This window comes from Paralichthys olivaceus, chromosome 11 (genome assembly GCF_024713975.1).
Source record: "Paralichthys olivaceus isolate ysfri-2021 chromosome 11, ASM2471397v2, whole genome shotgun sequence".
Lineage (NCBI taxonomy): Eukaryota > Metazoa > Chordata > Actinopteri > Pleuronectiformes > Paralichthyidae > Paralichthys > Paralichthys olivaceus.
The window spans coordinates 8,921,253-8,933,510 of NC_091103.1; the positions used below are offsets into that span (position 1 = coordinate 8,921,253).

The following is a 12,258-nucleotide window of genomic DNA, read 5'->3' on the forward strand; positions in this document are numbered from 1 at the left end:
TTATAATCTTATGCTAACAAATGTAATCAGCAGCCCCTTTTACACAGTCTGTTGAAGGCGTGAAAGTTTGACCTTCGCGAACACAGAATTGGGTTTGACAGTGTCACAATATCACAGTGGCAACAAAATGTTCTCCATTCAAATGGAAAACTGCTTTTTTTCTGTACACTTTACTTTGATAAAAAGTTATTGAATACAAAGACGGAATTTACAACACGCCTATAAACCAATCAATGTCAAGTATAGGTACAAGTATAGGTAGACACAGCCTACGTACAGGTGATGATGACAGGTTGTATGTATATGGCATGTCTTCAGTCCACTCCATAAATTACAATGTGAAACTTAAATGGGAATGCATATAAATAATGTAGCAAAGAGACGAACCTTGGTTTGGATCATGGTTCAGACATTCAGGTTTGAAAAATTGTATATAAAAGGTAATGTTGGCATGGTGGACCATGTTGAGCCTGTTGTGTTACATATCAGGCCTCTGACAACCCTGGCATGCTATAACCACACACCAGCAATATGGTGCCATCTCTGTATGAAGCATTCTATATGTTTGAAGAATTCCTTCTTATCCTGAAGATGTACTCCTCTATGATCATTGTTAAAATGACATTGTTTTCCATTTGGGCTAGACAGAGACCTGAACCACCATGTTAAAATACAATATGTGGACTGCATGCGTTCAAAAGTCTGCAGTGTTCTTTAAGTAAAAGTGGCTGATTTCAGTAAACAAAGGTGGATAAGCTCTTATGAAAGATTTGCACAGCAGCATACAGTGCCTTGTCTATCTCTGGTTTGCCTGATGCTGAGTGATAAAACCCAAGGGACTGTCTTTTGTCTCTAGGGATAGACAAAAGGTGTTTCTGATCTGTGTGCCCACACATTCACAGAACCTGAAGTCGAAGCCCATTTGTCAGCAAACTGTCATGTCTAGTTTTTCCATTTTATTATTTATTTATTCATTCATTTGGACCAAGCTCTTGAGTAAACCCCATTAGGATGCTTAATAAAACGTTGTTAACGTGGATGTGCAGCTCACCGGGCACCTCCACCCATACTCCCTTTCCGATTACTGTCAGTGATAAAGTCTGCAAAACGATGCGCTTGAGTCTTAATTGGGCATTTTGGTTGTGAAAATATTTTTCATGAATAAGTGAAGGGACAGGAGTTGTCTTCACTCCATTGCATGTCATGCCTGGAAGAAAATGAGGTAGATTAGGGAGGGGCACTTTTTTTTTTTTGCCAACACTGTGATACCCAGTGAAGGATAACTCTGGCAGATGTGACAGAGATTTATTCCGTGTAGAGCCACCTTGATTTAAGCCCCAGCCCTCCAAAACACATCACCTCCATTTCTCCACTGCTGTGTCTCATGAAGACTTAGCCAGGCTTTAAATTGAATGAAGGAGGTCACGTTTTAGCTGCTCGAATGACAAGAAAGAGCTGGTGTCAGTTTAAGGTTATATTCACTGTCACCAAAACAAATGCTCCCTCGGTCACCTTTTGCCACACCTCCCCCTTCCCCCGAATACTCTTGTTGCTGTATACGCAGGCCAAATATGGTGTGTTGTGAAGCTCAGTGAAACAACACCTAAACACACAACCCGAAGCACAACTGAATACATTTACCCGGTGTAAATGATAGACAGAAAATCTCGCTAGCTGCTGTGCAGACTAGTAAAATAGATCCTTTGTGCTCTTGTCAATTTGTGAGACGCTTCTTTGGTAATATTGGGTATTCAGGCAGCAGTGGGCCTGGGGGTGGCTAGAAGCTAGTTAGCATGCTCAACAATTAACCTGGTGGTCAAGTGAAACGTGTTTAATAGTAATCATATAAAATAATGTCCAATAGACTTAGCATGTGAATTAGCAGAATCTGTAGGTGAAGCAGGAAATGTCAGCGCATTATCTGGTTTGACCAATCACGTCTGAGCAGGCTTTGGTTGCCAGATAAACAGTCTGTGCGGAGAGCACAACAGACACAACACATTGATTGAAATGCATTGAAATGTTAACAGAGATTAGCCAAAATATCGTCTGCACCTACGACTCTATTTGGACTGTAAACAGTGAACGGTGAACACAAGATGAAATCTTGGCCCAGATATCCACTGTCGAGTGGCAAATTTGTCATCAGACGATAGCAGATGGGCTCAGAGATTGATAATAGTAATACTCTTTCCATTACATATGCTGCTTATCCCTTTGGGGTTGTAAGAGGAGGGCTGTGGCAAATCCAAGCTGACATTTGCAAGATGCGAGGTGCACCCTTGACAGGTCACCAGTGTATCCCAGGTCCAACACATGATTAAAAACCATTCCCACTCACATTCACACCCATGAACAATTTCGGTTTTCCAGTTAACCTAACCGCAAACATGGAGAAAGCCGGAGACACAAGGAGAACATGCAAACTTGAACAGGGAACCTGTAACAACACAACAACATTTAACTACATTTTAAATCATTGGATCTATAGTGCTAACACCAGGCTCTGCTCTCCTTAACCTGATGCCAAGCCTTTTTTTAAATTTTATTACACATGAGGCCCGAGAGGAGGACAGTGAGGACATAGGCTGGTTATAGGGAGTATGCTACCATGCATCCTGCCAACACAGGGATCCATCTACTGTTAAGTCAATTACAGCATAAACTAAACTGTTTGATCATATCAGTCATGACTGAGCAAATACAAGATTCCCGGCGGTTGCAGTGTTTTCTCCAAAACATGGAAGTGGGCTCCGTTGAGTAGCTGTCCATACATTAGCGTGCTTTATCTGCATACTGACTGGGTATAGCAGAGTACAGATAAGCTCCTCACATGGGAGCACAGTCAGGACTGAACAAAGCTGTCTAGCCTTGTGGGGCAATACATATGGTGAGATAAAGTCTTACTGCAGCAGCAGCAGCCACAATATACATGCACCTTTACAAAGGGCCTGGTTGGCCAGGGAGAAGCTGTTGAGTCTGAAAAGCTCAGTGCAGTATATGTTTTGAAGTGCTCCTGAAGTTGCTTTGGTAAAAGATGCACATTGAAATGAGGCGGTGTACAGGATTGTGTATTTGTGTGTGTGTGTGAGAGAGAAAGAGGTAGGCATGTGTGACACAGAGAGGAGAGTGTTCAAAGCATGAATCATTTGAAAACTTCTTTAACCGGCTTCCCATGACATGAAACTCAATTCAAAGCAGAAAAGTGGCAAAATTCGAATGGCATTTTTAAGTTAAATTAAAATCAGTTTCTTGTATGACAACAGTTTATCCTCCGAATCATACAACAAAGCTAATCGATTACCTTGTTGACAAAAGCATAAGGAATGTCCTGTGAGTATAAAAATGAAGTATCCAGGGAACTGCAGTAGATAACTGCAATTTGAATCAAAGATGTGAAATAAAAGTTCACTTTCATGTTACCTTCCATCTTTGTCCTGCATGTTATCCTATCATTTTTTTTTAAATAATTAGAATAGAAAACTTGTGGGAGGCTAATTCAGCATAACAGTATTATGCTTCTGTTTCTATGTGCATGTGTTTGTACTACTATACATTGAGATTGGAAGAAAGGATATTTCAATTTTAAAATTCAATCAAGCTAAATCTAATTTCACACAAACCTTTCCCTGGGAAAGAACAAACAAACAAAAAGGGTCTATCTCACAATATAAAAGAACTTCTCTGACCTCTGCCATTTCTTCCATCAAGTTTTGAGGAAATCTGTTGAGTTGGCAAAGGCACGAGCAAATCTTGTGGAGGACAAGATTAGATGATACTTTATAAGTCACAGAGAAGGTAGACATGAGCTCAGGAGTTCGGGAAACTGTGAACAGAAGTGTCTCAATAAAATGCAAAAGACAGAAAACACATTTTAAACCATTGCTGCAATGTTCGCTTGTAAATCAGACTGTCTGTATGAATTTGTGTGTGTTGGGGCCTTAGTTGACAGGCAGCCTGCCAATGTTTCTAACCTCACATCAGCACCAGTCTGTACTCTCCACTCTGATCCCCCCCCCCACCATTAACACACCCTCTGCCTCTAATGGAGTACACTGCACACCACTTTCTGCCTGAGCAAGCCGGAGAAGAGTGCAGCTAATAACGGTTGCACAGTTGGAATACATGGGTGTGAACTTGAGCTAATGTATGCCACTAGAGCAGTGTTGGCGGATAAGATTGTGTTATGTGCCGTGGTGTGTACGGGCCCAGCCCATCTGTACAGTGACATCCCTCGGTAATGAACCAAGCTGAGTCGTGACGGCTGTCTCTTAGTTCGCACTTCAGTCCTGGTGCAGCGCTGACACCTCTGATGCATGTGCAGTGGTTTGGTTCTGTATCTTGACGAGTCCAAGAATAGCCCACATTTGTTATCACCCTATAGGGTTCTTTAAACATGCTTTTAACAAGAGGTTAGCATGAGGTGGAAATTAGCATATGGTACTCTCTACTTTGATCTTGAATGTTTTTGCAAATGCTTGTCCTGATTATATAAAAAAATGTAATGATTTTTATTTAGATCTAACCCTTCGCTTCTTGTTTTCTTTTCCAGGGGCAGAGGCCATGTTTTCCGAGCAGCCACAGGACCTGGTGGTGGTGGCAGGCCAGCCTGTCACGTTACCGTGCACGATCCCTGGTTACCATGGCGTCGTCCTGTGGATCAAAGATGGCCTAGCGCTGGGAGTTGGCAGAGACCTCTCTGGTAGGAAGCAGCATCTATCCCCCTGTCACCCTGCATTTCTCCATCACTCTCACTTCCCCTCCATTAATTACACTGGGTAATATACAGTAACTGTCATACTCAAATGGCTGCTTTTTGTCATCCAAAGCTCGTTTATGTCAACATCTGACCCTTTGCCAAATACATCACTCCACAGACAGATAAAAGAGGCCTTATCATGGTGTGCTACAGTAGCAGTGTTGTAATTACAACACACAACACAAGAATCAAAAAGTCATTTCTGTCTTTGTGTTTGATGCAGACCAAAAATCCAAATGAAAATGTTAAATCAGTGGTGGCGGTGGTCTTTCTGGTGCTTCAGGCTGCAAAATGACCTATTTGAAGAGTAGCCGGCTTCCTCTAATTACACTGCACCTCGTGTGTAATCGCTTCAATTGTTTAATGTGGAGTGAAAGTGATCACTGCGCTGTCATTTAGGAGCCTGTTGTTCCACCAATCGAGGCTTTATTCCTGACCTTGATGAATTTCAAGGAAACACATCACTCCCCAACATAAACATTTACAACCTCTTTAAGCACTGGGCTATATTGAATAGAGAAATCCATAAAAGTAATGTATGCCCACATCATTTATTGAAATGATCATTAAAATTCTTCCAAAACAGAGACTCATTTGAATCTGTGTGTGTTGTGTACCACACAACAGGATGTATTACTCTGCAGGGGCATGGCCTTTGTTTTAGAGCTTTTTAATTTACCTCAAACACCTTTGAGTCTGTGACCATTGAGAAATCTTATGTAATTGCAATTCAACACACAACAACCAAATATCCAACTGCTGCCTTTTCTTTTAAACACAAAAGTCTGTGATGATCAGAAATTATTAAATATGTATTCCACAAGAGACTGAGGATCTTCTACCCTCTGACCTTTACCAAACACTCTTAGAGGGCTTCCCTGTCACTGATGTGGTCCGTAATTAAACCTCAGTGGCTGACAGAGCCCCAGTAAAGTCATCCTATTCCCTTTTCACGTTCTTATCTGGCCCAGGGGAGGCTGAGAGGTTGCAGTAAACAATGGTCCTGCAGTCTCTGAGTCTCCTTTGGAGCAAGAGGAGGCAGACAGGGAGGAGAGTACTTACTGGTTATAAGAGACAGAGAATGAGAGGAAGGAGGAGGGAGCACCATTTTATTTAGGGTCAGAGTGAAACTGCAAATTCAGACTTCTGTATTTTATTAATTTAACAAGACAAGACAAAGAAATCTAATTTCAACAACGTCAGAGGAAAAGAGGCATAGATAAGAGAGGAGGTTGGATCCCAACACTCAAAGGAAGCTATGGTAGATCAAGCTTTTATAACACGTATGTGAATAGTTTAATAGTGATGGATAGAATGCAGTATAGTCCTGACGTTGCATTTCTCCACAACCAGGCCCAAGATATGAAGCCAAAGAGATCTTTCTCTCTTAAATTGTTTAGAAAACCCACAGGGGTTTTATGAGGAGGAATAGCTGCCTGCCTGGAGAAGATAGGTTGCTCAAATCAACAGCATGATACGGACAGGGAGTGCCTTCTATTGAGACGGATGACACTTTTTCAAAATAAAAGCGCTCCACAGCTGTCCTTTTTATCACCCTTGCCTACATAAACAAGCAGTGCACGCAGTAGTAAAAAGAGTGGTGGTACATCCACGGTAAGATGTACACAATGAAAGGAAAGTGGCAGCTGTATACATAAAATGTGCAACGAATCAAATGTTGCATGGAGCATTTCAATAATATAGGTCTGCTTGGCTATTCATAGAAAGAAGCTTGCGTCGGCAACGGCATGCTCCGCCGGGGACCTGTTTCAATTCACGGGAGCAGTGATTAAACCAAGAGAACACTTTTACCATTCAGTGCAAGAAATCACAGCACAAAAGCCAATGATTCCTATCTTTCCCTGAATTTCCTATTCACTCCCTTTGTGTTGCGCTTTCCCACTCTAATTAAAGAAAAGTGAAGTGGGCCCACAGCAGCTCGGAACATACCAATCAATGCCATGAATATGCATGACAAAGAATGTTATCTGCCATGCGTGACGATGGCGACAATAGACAGAGCAGCTTTAAGTGAATTCTCCTGGTGCACTCCAAAATGGAGGAAAACGTGTTTGTGAACATTATGCCACATAGGATGTCGGAGAATGAGCTCTTGAGGAGAGAAGCTGACAATTATACGTTAACAGTCTCTCCTCTCATGAGAGCAGATTGAGCACCAGTCACCTGTTCACAGCTGCAGCTAACCTGTTTCTATCCCCTGGTGGTTACACTGTGTGAAACATGTTCTAGGGGAATGTTATAAATCACTAGGCCACGCCTCACAAACATGCACACATGCACATACACCATTGATCCAGCCTCAAGACAAATCCATTCCCCCCTGATGGTTTCATTACTCCTTAATGGGCCTATTTTACATTGTTTGCTTTGGGTAACATATTTTGTCTTTGAGAGTAGCTGAGATCCATGATCGATGGCCCTGTAAAGGCACATATCACATGTGCACAAGCAATCAGTCTTAATGTTTACCAGAATCATTTCAGTCATATTGACAAAATGCATCATCAAGGTGCTCATAAGGTGGCAGAAACATATTACAGTATGTTTACGTTCTCTGAAAATGAGATCATAACATTCTTATCATTTACTATCCACCACTAATGCAGATGACTTCCTTTTTGGATCCGGCTAATGCACGGAGATGAAACTGGAACAGAGCCACGTCCTCATACAGCAAAAAATATTCTTAGACTGCCAGAGGCTCAGATGAGGTAATTGGCCAGATCATCTGTTTGTGTAACAGAAATCAGCATAGTTTATACCTTGCTACAATTTAGACAAGTAACAAAATGTAAGGGCATGTGAATTTAACTCTGTTTCCGGGGTTAGGTATTTTAAAGACTCACTAGGTGGAGTCAAATCAAGGTCACATCACTCAGAACGTGCAATGATCATTACCCTTGCGATCCGCAATAGCATTATTGCTTTGAATCTCATCAATGAACATAAAATTGAAGCAAAATGGTTCTCCTGGTGACCTTGTGGGCATAATGGGGCTTCCTCTATTTAAGCCACTATTTCTGAGCATGAACACATGGAAAGCTCTTTTTGGCTCAATGGTTATTAATATCAATAATGGAAGCTTTTAGTTTTGACCAGCTCCCTTTAACCCTGTTCCATCTACAACCTGTTTCACCAGAGCCCCGCCATAGATCAAGTGTGTGACACATCATAGCGAGGGAATTCAAAGAAAAGGATAGTTTTTTTTTCTGATATAAACTTCATCGTTTCCCCACAATGCACTGGTACAGCTTACATGTTGTCTTTTAGTTAGCTCACTGCTCATTTAGGCTCCCTCACCGTGTCTTCTCCACAGGTGTAATAATTAGGTTTAGTCCTTTGTCCTCTCACCGTGTAAACCCACACGTAGGTGGATGAAATGCAGAGAGTGGCTTAATCGGCTGTTTCTCACCCCACCAGCATAAAATGAGCCCACTTCATGCTCTATTAAAGGCATGTTTTTTTTGCCGTAGACATATTCAAGAAGTTGAAAGCTGTTATATGTCTGCCCAGTTTGTTTTGAGCACTAAAACATATAACCAGCCTATAAAATCTTTACAGTGAAAGACTGGAGTGTTCTCTGAAGTGAACATGAGTCATTGGCTAGCTGTTACTGAGAAATCAATATTTTACTCTCCAACATTTGTTGCCATTGACGCAATGGTTGGATGGGTACTGATGGACTATTTTTTTGGAGAGGAAATGACAAGTGTATGAGTCTAAAGAATTAAGTTTTATTTTTTACAAAGCCCAAAGTTAGAGTGCGACTGGCCTTGTTCCGCTGTAAAAATACTCCAATCTTCTCCACCAGTTTCATCATTGATCCATCACTTAAAGACCACTGGAGGGAAAAGCAATTATTGTCTGGAAATTCTTAGAGTTTTTTTGTTGTTTTTTTTTTTAGTGCAATTCTTTACCAAAAGACATTCTCATTTCAGTCCACTGTACTGGATCCCCAATTATTAGAAAGATGGAGTGAGAGAAAGAGAAAAGGGATAATCTGAGACGAGCAATTCCAAACGCATGAGAAATACCCCATAAAGCGCCCCAGTCAAACACATTCTTCTTCTTGCTTATTTGCCCCAGCGGAGAGATGCACTTCACAGCGCACTCGCACTGCATATTTTGATGATAGTTAGGGGGATATTTTCAAAAACATCTCACTTGACTTGTGTAAAACGCCCAGGTCTCCTGGATATTGCTATATTTTCTTGCATTATTAAACTGTAAATCATTTCACAGAGCAACACTGAAACACCTCAAACTTGAGTTTGCTCCTGTTTACTGTTGCAGTAAAATCTTCATTCTTCAGAATGTAGAACCTCCACAGCAGCTCCTTATCGTGGCCAGGTGTCCTATAAAACATGTATGAAAATACATTGTGAGGAAATGAACGAGTGAGCAATCAAAATAAAAAATACATTCACCAAGTCATCTATTATTCTCCAATGAGCTATTTCACTTATCTGATTATGCAGATCAGTTAAACTCAACATGTTTGTGCAATGTAATATGGGCACATGCTTTTTATCAATTAAAAACATGTTTACTGGTTAGAATTAACAACATGATAATAAACTTCATCAATTCAGAATGCTTTTGTGTTTTTGTTCTGTTGTTGCTGAAAGTATTCAAAGCTTTCAAAGCTTGTCTTGCTTTTAACAAAAACAATGAACAAATGTGTGTGCGCTGCAGGCTATCCTCGCTACACGGTGATTGGCGACCATGGTTCAGGAGAGCATCATCTGCGAATCCAGCGGGTCGAGCTGATGGATGACGCTGTGTTTGAGTGCCAGGCCGTCCAGGCGGCCATGAGGTCCCGTCCTGCCCGTCTCACTGTGCTGGGTGAGTCCAAAATAAACACACACACAAATGCCAAACAACACCATTCAGCTGGCAGCAACCACCTCCAGTAACTGTGGTTCAAAAACAACACAGGGGGGCAGCTTCACTGCATGTGACACCGGCTTCTCACCCACTCTTCAGTTTTTCAATATTTATTTAATATAACTAGTAAGTACTTATTATTACTAATGAAAACTTATTAGTCTTATTACATACGATTGTTATATCTACTCTTTCATAGGAAGAAATGTTACACAATCAACATTCTGCATTAATTTGCCAACACACTGAGATGAATGTTCAGGTGTCTAAAGGAGAGCAGGTTAAGTAGTCCACCAGCAGCATATTAAAATATTTTACCCAAATCCATACTTTTGATCAAAGGGCTGGGCGATAAACAATATCAATAATTGTGTATTATTAATGTTACTTAATCAATAGCAATACAGCAAATGTTCAACATATTGACATATTGCTTATACATTGTGCACAGTGAGGATATATAACATATAATTGATTTACATCAGATTTGTAAAATGTTTTTTTGCTGTTTATCGAGTGTTTGTAATTCTTTGCCCTCAGTTCACTCAGGAGACTGATTTGAAGATTTTTATTTGATAACGTTTTGGCTATCTTGTCCAGTCTGATTTGATCTGAAGCACTGGACAGAAGCAGCATCAGAGCTCCAGGGGCTCGAACAAAAAGTGGTGCTTTACAAATCTGTGATTTCCATCCTAGTGCACTTTATTTCTCAGCTTTCTGATGAAATGTTCACAGTAAATCCTGAGACAAGCAAGATGGATTTTGTATTAAAATATTTTTCCATTTGGCAGCCGGTGTCAATATGACTTTTATTTTACAGACCTTAACATTTGCAGCCTCCATTTCCATTATTACTGTAAGCTCGAGAGGTCACAAGCTCTTAATTAAACTTTATTGGGTTATCATTCACCTTTGCCATTTCTGCCCTACTGGTTAACAAGAGTAGAATCGCGTCTCGTTCCCGGGCCCCTTCAAGTCTCCTGCTTCCTCTCGCGAACTTCCCTCACCGGAGGCTTCACTGGAGTCAATGACAGAGTAAAAGAGAATGAGGTGAGGGAAAAAAGGGTTGCGAGAGGGAGAGAGGGATGTCTGCCGCGCAGTATCCTCGCCACGAGCGACTGATCCGCCTTATTGATCCAGCCTAATGAAAAGTGAAACTAACGATTTGTAGGGGAGAAGGCAGCAGGAGAAAAAAAGAGAGCGGGAGACAATTTGCGGCGTAACATTTCTCTGGCTTTCAAGCTCTCCTGCAAATGGATATGAGGGAATAATTATGGATACTTCTACAGAGAGCTAAAAATGTCTGTTACGACTGCACTTTCCTACCTTCTGCTACTGTCCATCTTTCTGTACTCGCTCAGATCATTCAGCGTTTAGCTGTTGTGACACGGATCTTTTCACAGAGACCTTGCGATTGGATCACAGCATCAAGTAGAGGAGGGAAAATCATTGTCAATGGATTCGATCAATTCAACTGTGTTCAAGGGCATGTAAGGGCATTTTAGGTTTTAGTATCAATACTGCTAAAGTAGTACACAGAACGCCCATTTCTCTAAATTATTTTAGTATCCATAGGAGTATGACGAGGCCAATTCATTGGAAAACATTCCCATGCAAGCTTCCATACACAGCGGATGCAAATAATTTTTTGTTTTTGTTATAATCCCTTTGTCACTGTGCTTTCGTAATTTGGCAAGCCCCCCACTGACTACTCAAAGTAATTAAAGCAAAAACAAAAAAGCCACAAGCTTGACTTAGGACTGCAAACAACGTACAGCAGCAGGAAGTTCAGTACTTGGCCCCACTGTATTTAAATAAATAAACAGCAATGAGAAAGAGAAAGCCTTTTTGGGGGGACGGATGTATTTTGAGGGGTTTTATCATTCCTCGCAATAAGCCTGAATAGAAGGCGTTTGTTTAATCCCCTGCCGAGCCACAGCTGACTCCAGAATGCACTTCCCAGGTAGAAATCCAGGCTGACTTACACACAATGTAATGGAGGAAATATATGCAAGGCTTGTGTCACTGCAAACACCAAGCTGTCAGTTACTTGCCAGTGGTGACGGAGAGAGTCTATCGACTCGGAAAACAGCTATGGCCCAACACACCTATGCATGCACACACTCAAGGGTGCACACACACACACGCACACAATTACATAGGCATATACACAATAAGTTTACATGCACGCCCACGCCCACCAGTGCATACGTACTCACACGTACACCTCCCTCCTCCTAGCTGACAGCAGAATAAATCTAAAACTCGACCCTCCGTCTTTCATACGTCAATATCAGCCAAAACTCCTCCATGTGCCGTATCAGAGGGGCTTCTCTCCTCTTGACTTAGATAGGCTGGGAATAACATAACACAAATCTTTTTCTAACACAGAGAAAAGAAACTTTATTAAAGAATAAAATTTGCATGTTTTCCATTTTCTTTGCTTTTCCTTCTAAGGACTTGGTGAGTTTGTCCTTGAAAGCCAAACAGGTCACGTGACTCAAAGGATGCCGCAGCATTGACTCTGAATACGAGAACATTTTAAAGTAGCCATGAAAATGCCTTTTAATTTTTGTTTTAATATTAAGTTC

At 41.2% G+C, this 12,258-nt stretch overlaps 1 protein-coding gene across 8 annotated transcripts in view; it reads left to right on the forward strand.

Annotated features, from left to right (window-relative positions):
- kirrel3b (kirre like nephrin family adhesion molecule 3b) overlaps window positions 1–12,258 on the forward strand; it is a 159,516-nt gene that overhangs the window by 90,663 nt on the left and 56,595 nt on the right. For all 8 annotated transcript variants that reach the window (XM_069534407.1, XM_069534408.1, XM_069534410.1 and 5 more), the window contains exons 2-3: window positions 4,553–4,702; window positions 9,476–9,625. In XM_069534407.1, coding sequence (XP_069390508.1) covers window positions 4,553–4,702; window positions 9,476–9,625 — 300 coding nt within the window. The remainder of the gene's footprint in view (window positions 1–4,552; window positions 4,703–9,475; window positions 9,626–12,258) is intronic.